Genomic DNA, 17216 nt, shown 5'->3' on the forward strand with positions numbered 1-17216 from the left:
AGGAGATAGTCAGAGAGGGTCGACATGCTACAGAAGATGGTCAGGTGTGGTTGGAAGCTGGGAACACACTGCAAGAGAAAACTGAAGATATGTTACACGAGACTGCTAGAAATCACTGTCTTTACAGTCTCTCACTACTGACTGTTTTAGTTCTTAGAGCTACAAGGCAAGTACCAAAGGGCCATATGGAACGCTGGGGCCACATAATGGGTTTTATGGAGTTAGAATATAATTTACAAACTGTGCTGTCTTATTCAGCTGGTTTGAGAGCAATGTGTACAATTATATTTCCAATCTCATTTGTTTTGGGCTACTTGATAGTACATACAGTATCAGCATTGCTGTTTATAAAGCTTCATGTCCATAACAATTTAATTTTAATAGAAATAACTCTGTATTTATTCCTAACACATTCACACATTTTCTAGTATCTAACTCAATCTTTATTGGTTTTCAGGAAAATCTGCTTGCTGAAATCAAGGGAGATCTCGTTTCATTATCAGCAAAAGAGATCAACAGCTTTTTTAACAAGGTGATGTAAACATTGCCCTTATGGACAGCTTACGTCTATGTACTGTATATTATGTACAGTATGTGTATCCTAAATTAAAGTGGTATTAATCAAAAATTTTATATTTTGCAGTTTACCAGTTCTTAGATGTTGTGGCTACATTCGTTTTTTTCTGTTTTGGGCTCCCCCCCCCCCTTTATTTTCAGCTCCCCCCCCCCCCCTTTATTTTCAGCTTCTGGCCTGGCTGGTAACACTTTCTGTCTAAGGTTGTCTGCACTCTGAATGGAGGAGCAACAGAGACATCTTTGGACAGCAGCATTGTCATCCTGGGGAGAGGTTGTTAGACACACTAGCAGATTTAGATTTACTTTTATAAGAGAAAGCTGAACTCCAAGAAATTGTAACTACAAAATGCTTCCAGCAGTTTCTGATATGCATAATACAAGTCAGTGGAATGAAATTATTAACATAGACTAGACAAAGAGCAAAAGAATGCTTACAGCCAATATTGTTTCCATAACATGAAAGGAAAAGGGGATCATAAATAGTCAAACAGTAAGTCGATGGGCTATAAAAGCACCCCATCTAGCAGTCCTAACATAGGGCTGTTGTGGGGAGAACACACCTGGTGTAAATCTACTGCGCATAGGACTGCCAAAGTTTTTATGTTTGCAAGGAGAGGAGAAAAGGCTAAAAAAGGAAGGGGAGCAAGATTTAAAAAAAAGGGGGGAAACAATTGTTGGCGTGTCTCAAGGGGTGGGTAAAATGAGCTCCATCAACCAGAAGAACCCACATTGAAGAGAGCCCTACCTTCCTCAGGGTAGACAAACATAGTCCATGAAGTCCAAGTTTTCAAGTACACCTCTCGTTTATGCTGCACAGTCAATACCAGATCTTCCATCAGGTTCAATTTCTTCTTGAGCCATAGCCCTATGGACGGTGCCTGCACCTTTTTCCAGGTATTAGGAATGCATGATTTAGCAGCGTTGAGTATATGGCGGAGTACAGATACCTTATATTGAACACATGTTAAAAGGAAGAAGGCCAGATCTTCAGGAACATCATAATCAGTACATTTTGGGGTAATCCTTTAAACCCTTTTCCAGAAATCAGTGAGCTTGGGACAAGACCAAAAGATATGCAACAATGTTCGACGTCCCTCCTGGCATCTCCAGCATTAATCAGTGGTATTCGTAAAGTACTGATGTAAAATAGATGGGGTATGGTACCTCTGGGCGAGGATGTTGAAATGTGGCTCTTGCATGTTCGTGCAAAACCGAGGACTTTAGGACAAACTGTGCGATGTTAGTCCACTGATCTGCAGTATTTTTTATTCTTTTTTAACCAAACATATGTCACTCTCTAACCCAGTGGTTCTTAACCTTGTTGGAGGTACTGAACCCCACCAGTTTCATATGCGCATTCACCGAACCCTTCTTAATTGGAAAAATAAAATATGATTTTTTTCAAATTCAAAACATAGGTATATATTTATACATAGGTACACAAAATGAACAAAACCATTAAAGAACAAAACCATTAAGAACATAGAACAAAACCATTAAAACATGATTTTCACACAAAAACATAATAAAGAATATTTACTGCAAATCAGTGTGACTTCTGCTGTTGTCTTTCAGAGACCAGTTCAGAAGTGACTTCCGCCGAACCTGCGAGACTGACTCACCGAACCCCTGGGGTTCGATCGAACTCAGGTTAAGAACCACTGCTCTAACCTTTAAAAGCAATTCTAATTGCCAGGAGAGAATTGTGACTGAATCACTTGAAATGAAGGAGAAGCTTACATGCCATTAAGCCCAAAATGGTTATCCTGTGGATTATCCATTACACGGTCAGACCCATTTTTCTGCAGACTGGCATTCTACATGTGGAAATAAAAAAGAACTGTATCTGAGCACCACAAAGTCAAAATGCTGTTATAGTGTCGGGTCACATTTATGCAATGCGGGAAGGCTGCGAATTCGCACCCTTGGCAGTTCACACTGGGGGTGTCAATGAAATGTTAACGACACCCCCAGTTTGATCGCATATCGCAGTGTGATCTTTACAGTTCGCACAGGATCGGATCGCACAAGTGTGAACCACTGTGCGATCCGATCCTGATGCGGCTGAAAAAAAGGGTCCTGTGCGTCTTTGGTGCGGATACAGTGCGAATTCAGCCATACAAAGTGTATGGCTGAATTCGCACCGCACAGCCGATCGCATGTAATGAAGGAGCAGTGCGCTCCGATATTACATGCGATCGCCGCAGCCGCAAGAGTGTGAACCGGCACTAATTCATTTTTAATATTCAAAACAAACAAATCCACCCAACCATCTCTCCATGCTTTATTTTGTTGAAAAAACATCCCCTTAGCATTTCTACCCACGACCATCTTGAGTAAGGGCAGATGATTTATGTAGATTTTACTTCCTGTAATTCATCTGGCCTTAGCTCAGGTATGAGGGTGTGCTTAGCCGCAAAAGCCCCTACTCCAGATGAAAGGAAAAAAAAAAAAAATTAATATGAAGACAGTTCTCATTCTTAGAGGCTGCGAGGGACAGATGCAGCATTAGACCAATGCAAGTATGATTGCTTGCTTCTCTTTTAAATGTATCTGTGTCTATGGGAATGTTTGACCATTCTTCCAGAAGTGATTTATTTTATTTTTCAGGTCAGGCACTGATGTTGGAGAGAAGCCCTGGCTCGCAGTCTGCACTCTGATTCGTCCCAAAGGTTTTCGATCGGGTTGAGGTCAGGACTCTGTGCAGGCCAGTCAAATTCCTCCAACCCAAACTCGCTCATCCATGTCTTTATTGACCTTGCTTTGTGCACTGGTACACAGTCATGGAAAAGGAAGGGGCCATCCCATAACTGTTCCTACAAAGTTGGGAGCATGACATTTTCCAAAATGTCTTGGTATGCTCACTCCCTAAAGGAGTTGTAAAGTCAGAAGGTTTTTTATGCATTAAGGTAAAAAGCCTTCTGTGCATAGCAGCTCCCCTCGGCCCCCCCTAACACTTAGCTGAGGTCCCCCTCTGTCCAGCAATGTCAACGAGTGTCTCAGTCGTCCAAGATTCTCCCTTCTGATTGGTAACCAGTGGCGCCACTGCTGTCAAAGTCAGCTAGCCAATCAGGAGAGAGAGGGGGTGGGGCCTGGTCGGGGTCTGTCTGAATGGACACAGGGAGCTGTGACTCGGTTCGGGTGCCCCCATAGCAAGCTGCCTGCTGTGGGGGTACTCAACAGGAGGGAGGGGCCAGGATCACAGAAGAGGAGGATCTGGGCCGCTCTGTGCAAATTCAATGCAACAGAGCAGGTAAGTATAACATGTTTGTTATTTTTATAGGAAAAAAAAACGAGAGCCTTTACAATCGCTTTAAGAGTTCCCTTCACTGGAACTAAGGGGCCTAGCCCAATCCCTGAAAAACAACCCCACACCACAATCCCCCCTCCACCAAATTAATTGGGACCAATGTACAAAGCAAGGTCCATAAAGACATTGATGAGCAAGTTTGGGGTGGAGGAACCTAACTGGCCTTCACAGAGTCCTAACCTCAACCAGACAGAATACCTTTGGGATGAATTGGAGCACAGACTGCGAACCAGACCTTCTTGTTCACATCAGTGCCTGACCTCACAAATACGCTTCTGGAAGAATGGTCAGACATTCCTATAGACACACTCCTAAACCTCATGGACAGCCTTCCCAGAAGAATTGAAGCTGTTATAGCTGCAAAGGGTGAGCCAACCTAATATTGAATCTTACGGACTAAGACTGGGATGCCATTAACGTTAATGTGTGTGTAAAGGCAGGCGCCCCAATACTTTTGGTAATATATTGAGTGTTTATTGGTGGGAGAAGAAAGCAAAGTGCAATTACTACGTTATTTTGCTTGACACGATAGTATTTACTCCACGCTGCATTTGCATTTTACGTTCCAATTTTAAAATGCTTGTGGTGTCTCGCACAGGTCATGCGACTGGGTATTTATTCCTGCATTTTCTCCATGGACTGCAATAAATGGGACTTCACTTGCTTCAGAGTCCTGAAGCTGGTGACACACCGGGCTTTAGAGAAAACAAATGCATTTACTCAACCATTTGGCCCTAGTAAGGCCATACCACTGCTAAATGGGCTTCTAATTGTTGACTTGCATCAACCACAGAGGTACCATCTTCCCTTTGGTAGTTGTAAAACTGTCATGAAAACATGAAAACCACCACAGAATTGATTTAAATAGTAGCCAGCATAGTAAATAGTAAAATGACCTGCACAAGGTTTTAAAAGTTAGTAAATTAGGGTTCTTGCTCTGCTCCCCTTTATATTTCTACAATGTTGAACATATTTCACTTTGTGAATTTAGGTATACTGTTAAAAGAAATGACAGGGCATAGAGTGAAAATAAAAAGAAACGGAACAGAAAAGAGATTTTACACATACTGAGGTTTTCCTGCACTCCAACTAAAGATTTTTTGAGATGTTCTTAGGACTTTTGGGTGGGACGTTAGTCTGAAAAAGAAGGCGTAATAACAGTTTAGAGCAGGGGTCTCCAAACTTTTCAAACAAAGGGCCAATTTACTATCCTTCAGACTTTACGGGGTCCATGTTGTGGTCATGAGGGTGGAAAAATCGGGCCCAGCATCAGTGAAAATAAACATGGCCATGGTTTGTAATCAGTGGGAGGAATAGTGGCCCATTATTGGTATTAGTGGGAGTAAAGGTACCCCATCATTGGTGTCAGTAGAGGATATAGTACCCCATTGTTTTGTTTCAGTTGGAGGAATATTGCCTGGTATCATTGGCAAGAATAGTGCTCCAAGGGCCGGATAAAGGCTAGCAAAGGGCCACAACAGGCCCTCGGGCCGCAGTTTGGAGACCCCTGGTTTAGAGGAAAGAGCTATACACCTGTATCATACCAATAGAAAATATTCAGCCCCTTCATGTTTTATTAGTATACAACTTTGAGTGGATTTACTAAAGGCAAATAGGCTGTACACTTTGCAAGTGCAGTTGCACTAATTTTTCCCCAGACTTTAGGAAATGTGGTAAAACTCAGCTGGTTTCCATCATCCAATCATGTGCAGAGAAACATTTTTTTTTTTCCTTTCACCTGATTTGGTATTCTGTTCAAAGTCAAGCGTTACCACGTATTTACTAAGGAAAATGAGTGCAACTGCACTTGCAAAGTGCAAGGTCTATTTGCATTTAGTAAATCAACCCCCATTGAATCACAATGGATTTCATTTTTTAGCAAGTGATCTATGGTAAAGAGACCAGTGAATGCATTCTGCAAATGTTTTTTTTCAAATCCTGGTGAAAATACAGTTCTTTCCTTAAACTTGTCCAGTCACTTTACAATACTAAACTTCTTGAACTGAGTAGCAGGGGAAAGAAAAAAAAATACAGTTCAAATAATGAATTCAAAAATTGAAAAGTGGCAAATATGTACCAAAAATATTTAATTTTCAAACTAAAGTTAACAATGGTAAACAATTCTTTTCCAGAATGGGAAACTATCTCTCAAATTCCACAAATCTGCAAAATGGCGATGCTGTGAAGGTAATCGAGGTAAGGATTGTAGAGATCACACACACGAAGGCAGCCTAGTTCTATTCATCAGCCTGCTTAGTAACAGAATGATATGAAAAGACTGTTCTTTTTTCATTTCAGGAGACCATCTCCAATAACTGCGTCGTCATTTTCTCTAAGACTTACTGTCCATATTGCACAATGGCAAAAGAGGCATTTAATGATATAAATGTTAATTATAAGGCAATTGAATTAGATGAAATAGAGAATGGAAGCCATCTACAATCAGCACTTCATGAGATGACTGGAGCTAGAACAGTAAGTACTGCATTCACACCAACTTCTCAGGATTTGAAACTGTAGGCTACAAAACAGGGTTGTGTTTTATAAAGTGAAAACATAAAGGTTGCCGCAAAGTAATTATTCCTGCATAAAGAGATCATAAGACTACAGGATTAGTAAAGCAAAATCAATGCATCTACGCATTTGATTAAGCGAGGAAGAAACAAGTTCAGACGATTGGCCCAATTTGGACCTTTTCACTTAGGGGTGTACTCACTTTTGTTGCCAGCGGTTTAGACATTAATGGCTGTGTGTTGAGTTATTTTGAGGGGACAGCAAATTTACACTGTTATACAAGCTGTACACTCACTACTTTACATTGTAGCAAAGTGTCATTTCTTCAGTGTTGTCACATGAAAAGATATAATAAAATATTTACAAAAATGTGAGGGGTGTACATCATTAAATCTGAAGTTCAGCATTTTTTTGTGTTACAGCGCAAAACATAACTACCTGCAGGCGGCTGCTTTTTAAAAAAAAAATCATCCCAGCAGTGTCTCCTTCACAGTTTCCAGATATTGCCCTGAGTGGCTGGCTTCTGGCTCTTTGAAGATTGTTAGCAGCAGCTGCTACTGAGAAAGGTCACACCACTCACCTGCCTCCTTTTGCCTTCTTCACCATTTATTGCCCTCTTCTATTGTTTTCCCACAGTGCATCACGTCCTTTAAATAAAGGAGGAGCAGTTGAATGACAGTATCTCCTCTGCCCATTCACAGAATACAGTGCAATGTGGGAGTGTAATAAGAATGGCAGAAAGGGGCAGAAGCAGACGGATGAGCTTTGCAACTATTCTCTGTAGCAGCAGCTGCTGTTACCCTTCGCAGTGCCAGAAGACACAGGGCAGTATCCTGCGACTGTAAAGGAGACATTGCAGGAATGATTTTTTAGCAGAAGTCAGCATTATTTTTAGGTTTTTAACAGAGGCGTAACTAGAACCTTCAGGGCCCCGGTGCAAGAAACCATGAAGGGCCCCCCCCCCCCGGACCCCTGGCCGGGGCCCTTCCCTTCAAGCCTGGGGGGAGCACAGTGGGGGGGGGGGCAGCACAGTGGGGGGGGGGGACCAGGGGAGCACACAGGGGCCCAGAGACAGCAGAACACAAGTGAACTGGATAGGAGGAGTGGCAGGGGCAGCATACAGAGGAACCAATATCCTCCATTTTCTCCTGCAGCTACAGGAGGAAAAAGGAGGACAGTGAATACTCTACATGCTGCCCCCGCCGCCCCTTCTATCCAGGTGTGCAGGGGAGCCACACAGGCCCCCTTGACCATGGGGCCCGGTAGCAATCGCAACCCCTGTAGTTACGCCCCTGGTTTTTAAACTTCAGCCAGTACTATACAAGTACATGAAACTGACTTGCTATCAGTCCCTTGTAATCTCTTTGTGAGAGTGAGGGCAAGTAGCCGCATTTGGAGCCAACCAGGTGTGCTACATGCAAATGTTTTGAAAAGAAACAGGCTGGGGAGCAGAGATGACCTAATCATTCTGCCGCTGATGCTATTTCACTGTCCAGTCGGCATGGTGGAGAAGTGACGCCACTGGTTGATGGAATACATATGATACAGTACCAGTCAGAGTCAAACACAATGATTTTACCTCTAGTATATCAAATGGGAACTTTTTTTCAAAGTTCTTAGCTCTTTCAGAGGCTGGTTGGTTCATAAATTAGGAACATTATTGCCTTGTTTTGCTTATGTACAGATAAATAAATAAAAATACTCATTGATGTTTTTTACAAAAGAATTTTATTGCAAACAAAAACATTTGATAAATTAATTGAACAATGAGATGGTCACATCAAATATGGCATAAGGAAGGGCTCCCAACAGAGGGACACAAAAAGAATGTTACATAATTGACTAATGCAGTATGTCATACTGATTAAAGTCCAGAGTCCTTGATGGAGAAAGCTCGATATTCCAGACTGTGATGGATAATAAATTATAACCTAAGGACCAAAACGTATTAATAGAGGACACAAGGCAGTGTAACTAGCTGAAAGTGGATATTTATGTAAAGAAGTATATGATATACTAATGAAAAGATGGTCTCTTGGTCTAACTGTCTTCCCAAATCTTTCTCCCATTGTAAATGATAGGGCCACACCAGGGGTGTTCTAAAGGATATAATTGATAAGGAAAAGTAATGATGTTAATTAATCCCGGGGAATGGGGTCGGGCTCTGCAAAGGCTTTCGAAAGGAGTTAAACATGTATGGTGTGGGTCGAGAGTCGTAGGTTTGTTCTCGCAAAGGAATATCATGGGAAGATCGAAGGGCTTCAAAGGTTATTTTCGTGAGGGTGAACAAGGAGTGAAGATCAACAAATCCATTATCAGTCCACCAGGAGAACTGCTTAGGATTTTCACAACTGGGGGAAATAATGGGCAATGGGTAAGGTGAAGTAATGGCTAATGGGGGGAAATCAGGCCTGGCGAAAATTTGATAGAACCCCACAAGCGAAGAGTGGATTAAACATGGTCCTAGTTTGGTCAGACAATGTATAAGGGGGAGCCAGGGCAGGGAGGAAATAGGGATAGGATGAGAATCTGCCAGGTCAATAGTAGCCCATAATGGCAGTTGGTAGGTTTCATGAAGGTGAGACAATGGGGCAATATTTGCCGCCGTATAATAGGCTTGTAAGTTAGGGACCGAAAAGTCGCCATTAATCCTACAAGCATAAAAGACCTTCTTATTAATTAGAGGGCGTGTGGAACCCCAAATGCATTTCAAAGGTTTGCACTGATGAATAAGGATGTGCGAGGGGATCGGGACTGGCAATACTCAAAAGAAATATAGTAATTTCGGGAGATAAGACATACAAACTGCCGCGATCCTGCCAAACCATGATAACGGAAAATGAGACCAAGGGGAGAGCATGTCAGTCAATTTTCTAAAAAGGAGGTGGAAAGTTGGTCTGATGTAATCCTTGATACTAAAAGGGGCAAGGAAGAAAGCCATTGAAATGGAAAGGCTGTTTTCAAAGAATCCAGTTCAGAAGATGAGAGGTTAATGGACATTGCTTTAGACTTGGTAGGGTTAACGTGCAAGCCTGCAAAGGGACGCCAAGGTGTCTAAAAGAAACTCTAGGTGATGTCAGGGTCATCAAAATATCATTGGCAATAAAGGAAATCTTATGGGCTGAACCTGCAACTTCAATGCCTCTCATATCAGGATGAGAGCGGACCACCTCTGCCAAGGGTTCCAAGGCTAGAATTAATAGGAGCGGTGAGAGTGGACAGCCCTGATGAGTACCTCTCCTAATGAGGAAGAGCCTGGGGGGAAATTGTACAACACCGCCAGCAAAGTTAAAAAGGAAGTGCCAAAGCAATAATGGTGGAGCACAGATATAAGATAAGGCTGTCCCTATCTTATACAGAGTGTCAAATGCCTTGTTCACATCCAGTGATAAAAGCAAAGTTTCCAGAGAGTGGTGGTGGGCAAGGTGTTGTAACTGTATAATTCGTCTGATAGCGTCTCCTGCCTGTCGCTGTGGTACAAATCCGACTTGGTCTTTTTTGATTAAGCGAGGAAGAAACTAGTCCAGACGATTGGCAAGGATCTTGGTGAGAATTTTCATGTCAATATTGATAAGAGAAATGGGCCTAAAATTGGCCCAGGAAGAGTGATCCCGGTCCGGTTTTGGTAACATACTGTACAGTATCTCACAAAAGTGAGTACACCCCTCACATTTTTGTAAATATTTTATTATATCTTTTCATGTGACAACACTGAAGAAATTACACTTTGCTACAATGTAGAGTAGTGAGTGTACAGCTTGTAAAACAGTGTAAATTTGCTGTCCACTCAAAATAAGTCAACACACAGCCATAAATGTCTAAACCGCTGGCAACAAAATTGAGTACACCCCTAAGTGAAAATGTCCAAATTGGGCCAAAAGTGTCAATATTTTGTGTAGCCACCATTATTTTCCAGCACCGCTTTAACCCTCTTGGGTATGGAGTTCACCAGAGCTTCACAGGTTGTCACTGGAGTCCTCTTCCACTCCTCCATGACGATATCAGCTGGTGAAGCTGGTGAATGTTACAGACCTTGCGCTCCTCCACCTTCTGTTTGAGGATGCCCAGCACAGATGCTTAATAGGGTTTAGGTCTGGAGACATGCTTGGTCAGTCCTTCAAACTTTACCCTCAGCTTCTTTAGCAAGGCAGTGGTCATCTTGGAGGTGTGTTTGGGGTCGTTATGTTGGAATACTGCCCTGCGGCCCAGTCTCTGAAGGGAAGGTATCATGCTCTGCTTCAGTATGTCACAGTACATTGGCATTCATGGTTCTCTAAAGGAACTGTAGCTCCCCAGTGCTGGCAGCACTCATGCAGCCCCAGACCATGACACTCCCACTACCATGCTTGACTGTAGTCAAGACACACTTGTCTTTGTACTCCTCACCTGGTTGCCGCCACACATGCTTGACACCATCTGAACCAAATAAGCTTATCTTGGTCTCATTAGACCACAGGACATGGTTGCAGTAATCCATTTCCTTAGTCTGAAAGTCTTCAGCAAACAGTTTGTGGGCTCTTTTGTGCATCATCTTTAGAAGTGGCTTCCTTCGGGGAAAATAGCCATGCAGACCAATTTGATGCAGTGTGCGGCTTATGATCTGAGCACTGACAGGCTGACACCCCACCCCTTCAACCTCTGCAGCAATGGTGGCAGCACTCATACCTCTATTTCCCAAAGACAACCTGTGGATATGATGCAGAGCATGTGCACTCAACTTCATTGGTCGACCATGGCGAGGCCTGTTCTGTTAAACCGCTTTATGGTCTTGGCCACCGTGCTGCAGCTCAGTTTCAAGGTCTTGGCTATCTTCTTATAGCCTAGACCATCTTTATGTAGAGCAACAATTCTTTTTTCAGATCCTCAGAGAGTTCTTTGCCATGAGGTGCCATGTTGAACTTCCAGTGACCAATATGAGAGAGTGAGAGTGATAACACCAAATTTAACACACCTGCTCCCCATTCAAACCTGAGACCTTGTAACACTAACAAGTCACATGACACTGGGGAGGGATAATGGCTAATTGGGCCCAATTTATACATTTTTACTTAGGGGTGTACTCCCTTTGTTGCCAGAAGTTTAGACATTAATGGCTGTGTGTTGAGTTATTTTAAGGGGACAGCAAATGTACAATGTTATACAAGCTGTACACTCTCACTACTTTACATTGTAGCAAAGTGTAATTTCTTCATTGTTGTCACAAAATATTTACAAAAATGTGAGGTACTGTAACTAGGTTAGCAGTCAGAAGATCGGGCGAGAGATTCTGACTATTTTTAACTGAATTGTACATAGCTGTCAGGAAGGGGGAGGGGGGGGGTGGCGAATACGTCCACCAGCATTCTATAAAAAAGCTCCATGAAACTGTCCAGACCCAGCCTTTTGCCAACTTTTAGTGCCTTGATACATTGCAGGACCTCAGATTCCTGAATATCACTATCCATAAGAGCTGTATGCACTGTGGATAACATGGGTAATGAAGAACTTTGTAGGAAGCTATCTATGTCCTGACTGTTTGCAAGATTGTGGGCCTAGTATAAAGTGGTGAGTCTTTGATGAAATTCATCCAATAGAATTGTTGGTAAGATCATTGTGGCGGGTACGTAAAGTGATGGGAGCAGCTTTGTGTAACGCTCCTTGCGTTTCTTATAAGGTGTGGATTTTCAGCTGCAGAAGTAGTTCCACGTCAGTAGTCATGTAGGAGATATGCTGAGATACCAATCCCAACCTCAATGACTCATCATGTATGGAAGGTCTTATTTCAGCAAGTAAATACACACAGTAATTAAGCTGGTTCCTAGTGTGACTTTATATACATGTGGTAAGACAATGATAAAGGTCTTAGGGATAGGTTTGAGTGGAAGTGGTAGGTGACAGACACTTGAGGTGAGACAGTGCAGATGGATGCAGGAAGGGTTAGCGATCATGTATGATAACAGATGACAGAGTAGCAGGTGCATACAGGAGAGATCAACCCAGTGCAGGAAATAGTAGCAGTAGCCTCAAGAGCTAGCAATCTAGTTATGCAGATGTAAAAGACAGTCCTTGCTATGCAGAGCTAAATAGTGTAAGCCTAGTACAAGTCTATAGAGATTTCCCCTGTGGGGTACTTAGCACTAATAGCGATAGCCGAAGGATCGCTCAGGAGATGCGGATGATCCAGTAGCAGGATGCAGGGATCAGCGCAGCGAGGTTCGTCAGCGAGGAGAGCTTGCAAGCATGGAAGCTTCAAGCAAGATTAGTATCCAGGTACTGGTGTTTGAACGAACACATGTGAGTGAGAACCGACGCCCTAAATAGCCATCTAGTCCGGCGCTGGGTGATGACAGCTTCAGCCTTAAAGGGAAACACACCTATATGTGTTTCTTCTGTCTAGGTAGATGGAAATCACCCGGAATAAATGTGATAGGAGGCACTGAGAGTGCCAGAACCTTACATTTTGGGAGTAAAAGTACGTAACCTATTGGCCAGTATCGCATTTGGTTTGTTTGCTTTGGCGTACCAATTCTGGCGGGACAAACGCAAAGCCCGTTCCGCTTTATTAGTAAGGCATAGGTCTAGTTCTGTACGAGACTGGTCCAAGAGTTTACGGTTAGCGGGAGTAGGAGATTGTTTAAATGTGGTAGAGAGGGATTCTAATTTCTTTTGTAACTGTTAGCGTTCTCTTTTGCGTTTTGTGGCCAGTTGGATGATGTGTTCCCTAAGTACTGCTTTATATGCCTTCCAGAGAGTCACAGGAGAGGAAACCGAGGCAGAGTTAAGGCTTTTAAAAGGTCCGTCTGAATTTCTTTAAGGGATAAAAGCGAGTCATTCATGACCCAGGAGGAGTATTGGGGCTTACACAGTACAGACCAGAATAGGGTCATGGTCTCACCATGTAGCAGCAAAAATGGATGCCGAGCATACTAAGAGAAGATGTTTTCGTAACAAACACATGGTCAATTCTAGAATGAGAGTAATGGGGGTGAGAATAATATGTATAATCCTTGGCCCGCTGGGTGTAACTCCCTCCAGAGGCTTACCAGATCATGAGAATGCAGGGAGTAGGAAAATTTCTTTGCATCGGGCAATGTGGCAACACATCCCGGGAGGTATTTGTCTAGGACAGGGTTCAATGCCACATTTGAGTCTCCCACCATAAGCAGGGTGCCCTTTTGGTGAGATGCCAATAAGGAGCAAGCATGGGTCAGGAAAGGTCCTGGATTGGAATTAGGGGCATAATAGGTCATTATAGTGACCTCAATATCCTAAATAACGCCTTGGAGCAGAAGAGATCTACCCTTTGGATCTGCTATTTGCTTATTGCAACTAAAAGGGATTGATTTGTGAAAGGCTATGAGTACTCCTCTCGGTTTAGTCGGGCTGTTAGCTAAGAACATTTGAGGGTACTGGGCATCAAAGTATCTAGGACAAGAGGAAGAAGAAATATGAGTTTCCTGCAGTAATGCTATATCTGCTGTTTTTTAAGATATTTGAAAACCTTCACTCTTTTGGAGTGAATTCATACCTTGGACATTCAGAGACAACCAGTTAAGCGACATAGTGGGAAAGAAGATGAAAGTGTAATAGTGCCTCCAGATGCATACCCCGTGGACTATTTGACTGAAACAAAATTGTGTAGCAACACTGAGTTCAAGTACCTTTTTTTTTTTTTTTTTTTTTTGAGGACAAGTTTTCAGCTACAGGACTTAAAAGTTATTTGATTAAGATATAGTAGGGCTCTGTAATTGCTGATGTGTCTAGATAGACATGATTAAAGTGGAGTTCCACAAAAAGGGGAAGTTCCGCTTCAAAGCCTTCCTCCCCCCCTCTTCATCACAAAATGGTACTTTTTTTGGAGGGGGGGGAGGAGCATAGGCAATCATATTGGAAGTTCTCTTCTCTTCCTCCTCTCAGACTTTTGGGACATGTCACAGGTCCCAGAAGACTGAAAGACCATGCACAATGCGCAGCTCGCATCGCGCATGTGCAGTGGGCACCAGGCTGTGAAGCCAGCTGTCACAGCCAGGTGCCCACAGTTGAGATGCCGGCACAAGGGATAGAAGACTGAGGAAAGGAATGGCTCAGTTGAGGACATCACTGGATCCCATGACAGGGGAATGTTTGTTTATTAAAAGTCAGCAGCTACAGTTTTTGTGGCTGCTGACTTTTAATAAACACAAAAATGACCGGAGCTCTTCTTTAATTCTCCAAAGCACTACTTATACTTACCTCCTCTCTGCAGTGGGTTTTGCACAGAGCAGCCCAGATCCTCCTCTTCTCAGGTCCCTCGTTGCTGATCCTGACCCCTCCCTCCTGTAGAGTGCCCCTACAGCAAGCAGCTTGCTATGGGGGCACCTGCTGCCACTGCTCAATCTCCTTCAGTTGTTGATCCAGTTCTGTCAAGCTTATTTTTTCCATTTGCTCCAGATTTTATAATGCTTTTTAAAAAGGTTAGCCTCTCTCCGTTCTATGTTTTTCATCCTTATAGAAGCATTTTGCTTTATTTTAATGCAATATTAGATCCAAAACATGCTTAGCCTTGCTCTAAGTTGTTAAGACATACTTAAATTACAAGCTCTCTTTCTGTCTGCAGGTACCAAGGGTTTTTGTCAATGGAACCTGTATAGGAGGTGGGACTGAAACCAGGAAACTAAATCAAGAGGGAAAACTACTTCAACTTGTCCAACAATGTAACCTCACAGCTACACAGAGTTGACCATGTTGTTCATGATGTACATCATTGTTTGTATACTAGTATGCATTGTTATTGACTGAATTGTTTTTGCTTTAAATGGTTTTGCCAGGGTTTGTTTACAGCCTAAGTACTAGGTTGATTTTTAGTCACTCAAGTGTTATTAAAATGCTTTCCTAAAATTAGTTTAGACCTTGTTTGTTATGGTATGGTACAATGAGAACTCTAAAGTGAAAGCTACATGATACGTATAGCTGTGATTAATTGTACTGTTGAGCAGCACTGCATTTGTGCATGACTGGAGAATACATACTACCCTTTTTCCCTGCACTCTAGAGATCCCATTTTTTCCATGCCCTCGCGATCATTCATGGGTAATTTTTGGTATGTAACTGAGTGAGTAAAAATGTCCTTTTAGCTTTGGCCAGAACCTTTAAAATGGTATAAAAAAAAGTTAACTTTTCTATAAATCTAATGTCCAAATATATGTTATTATGATGGCCCTCAGTATGCAAATTTTTTGAGGATCTGTAACTAAAATGTTTAGCATTGGCCTGTTGATATATAGCATGCTGCAGGGCCAGATACGATTGTGCACGGTTTTCCAGATATTAGGGTCCTCCTTTGCCAGTTGGAAACCCATCCTGTTTTTATACAAAGGTGAAACACGAATACTACTAATTTCCTTAATGTTGTGTAGCCACTATTTCTAATTGTTAATGCCACCTTACTGACTCGATTGGTGCCAACTAATTGGCATAGAGCAAATGTGGTACCAAATTACAAAAAAGTATGCCAGGTCAGCCTAACATCAACAGTATGTAAGGTATTTGAGGGAATGGTAAGAGACTCTATACAGAAATCTGTCTGCAATAAAGGCATCATTAGTAACAATCAGCATGGATTTATGAAAGTCTGTTCTTGTCAAAACAATCTGTTATATTTCTATGTTGAAGTAAGTGAGAAAGCAAACGATGGATGTCCAGTGGGGGTAGTTTACCTAGATTTTGCTAACACATTTATTCCTGTACCTCATAAACGAGCTATAAAATAGGGTCGGTTGGAGTTTATGAAATTGTATCTATATGAAGAGAAAACTTGGTTACAAGAATGGGTCCAGAGTGTAGTGATAAGTGACCCATTCTCTTAATGATCTAAAGTTTTAAGTGGTGTGTTCCAGGGTTCTGCATTGGGGCAAATGCTATTCACTGTGTTTATGAAGAATAGAGAATTTGGAATTTAAAGCTTAAATTAGAACTATAGCCAATTTTTTTTTTTTTTTTCATTTTGGATAGAGCAAAGGAGGGTTGTAACCCCTGTCAGATTTATTTTCGGCATCTGTGTCCCATTGCAGAGATTTCCCTTTCACTTCCTGTCTCATAACCAAACAGGGAGTGAGAGGAAATCCCTGCAAATTAAAAATAAACCCCTTGGGGATCCCCAGTTCACCAGAACTAGTGCCCCCATTTGAACATTTTCCCTCTAGTATTTTTCTGGAGACAGCCCAAAAATCTTGTGATTTTCTCATTTTCAATGATAAATGATAATGGTAAACAGGACAAATAGAGAGGGCACATCTCCTTAACAGGGGCACAGACAGCAATAAAAACTGACAGGTGTTCTAATCTATCTCAAATCCAAAACTAAAAAAAAAAAAAAAAAAGTTTTGCCCTTAGTTATACTTTGAGTTCAGTGTTTGTTGATGATGTAGGGAAATAACGTTGGCACAGGATGTAGCATCATTACAGTGTCCTTGACAAAATAGGGGTTTGGCAGCTACATGGCAGATTAGGTTCAATATTGAGAAATTTAAAGTTATGCACAAAAATACACATACAAAATACACATTAGGAGGAGTCCCATGGAAGAATCCATGATGGAAAAGGATCACAATAACATGTAATGTCAAGCCACAGTTAACAAAGCTAGCAAAATACGGTCATGCATTAAAAAAGGGCAAACATACCAGAGATAAATCAATAATTCTATCCCTTTATAAAACACTGGTTAAGCCTCATCGAATAAATAACTAGTGCAGGGCTCAGAACATGGAAACCTCTTTCGAACCACTAAGGGCCCTTTAACACGGGCTTTCTGATCAGGTCCACCTGCCAGTTTTTCAGGCGGACCTGATCAGATGCT

General features: G+C 42.1%; 1 protein-coding gene across 8 annotated transcripts in view; it reads left to right on the forward strand.

The window, feature by feature from the left end:
- GLRX2 (glutaredoxin 2) overlaps positions 1-15102 on the forward strand; it is a 34415-nt gene extending 19313 nt beyond the window's left edge. For 4 of the 8 annotated variants that reach the window (XM_082266661.1, XM_082266664.1, XM_082266663.1 and 1 more), the window contains 4 exons: positions 458-532; positions 6019-6082; positions 6185-6361; positions 14976-15102. In XM_082266661.1, coding sequence (XP_082122787.1) covers positions 458-532; positions 6019-6082; positions 6185-6361; positions 14976-15098 — 439 coding nt within the window. In that variant the 3' untranslated portion in view covers positions 15099-15102. The remainder of the gene's footprint in view (positions 1-457; positions 533-6018; positions 6083-6184; positions 6362-14975) is intronic. The other 4 variants (XM_082266665.1, XM_082266666.1, XM_082266667.1 and 1 more) reach the window with 2 other exon arrangements.
- Positions 15103-17216: the final 2114 nt, after the last annotated feature.

This window comes from Pelophylax lessonae (assembly GCF_965119305.1).
Source record: "Pelophylax lessonae genome assembly, chromosome: 8".
Lineage (NCBI taxonomy): Eukaryota > Metazoa > Chordata > Amphibia > Anura > Ranidae > Pelophylax > Pelophylax lessonae.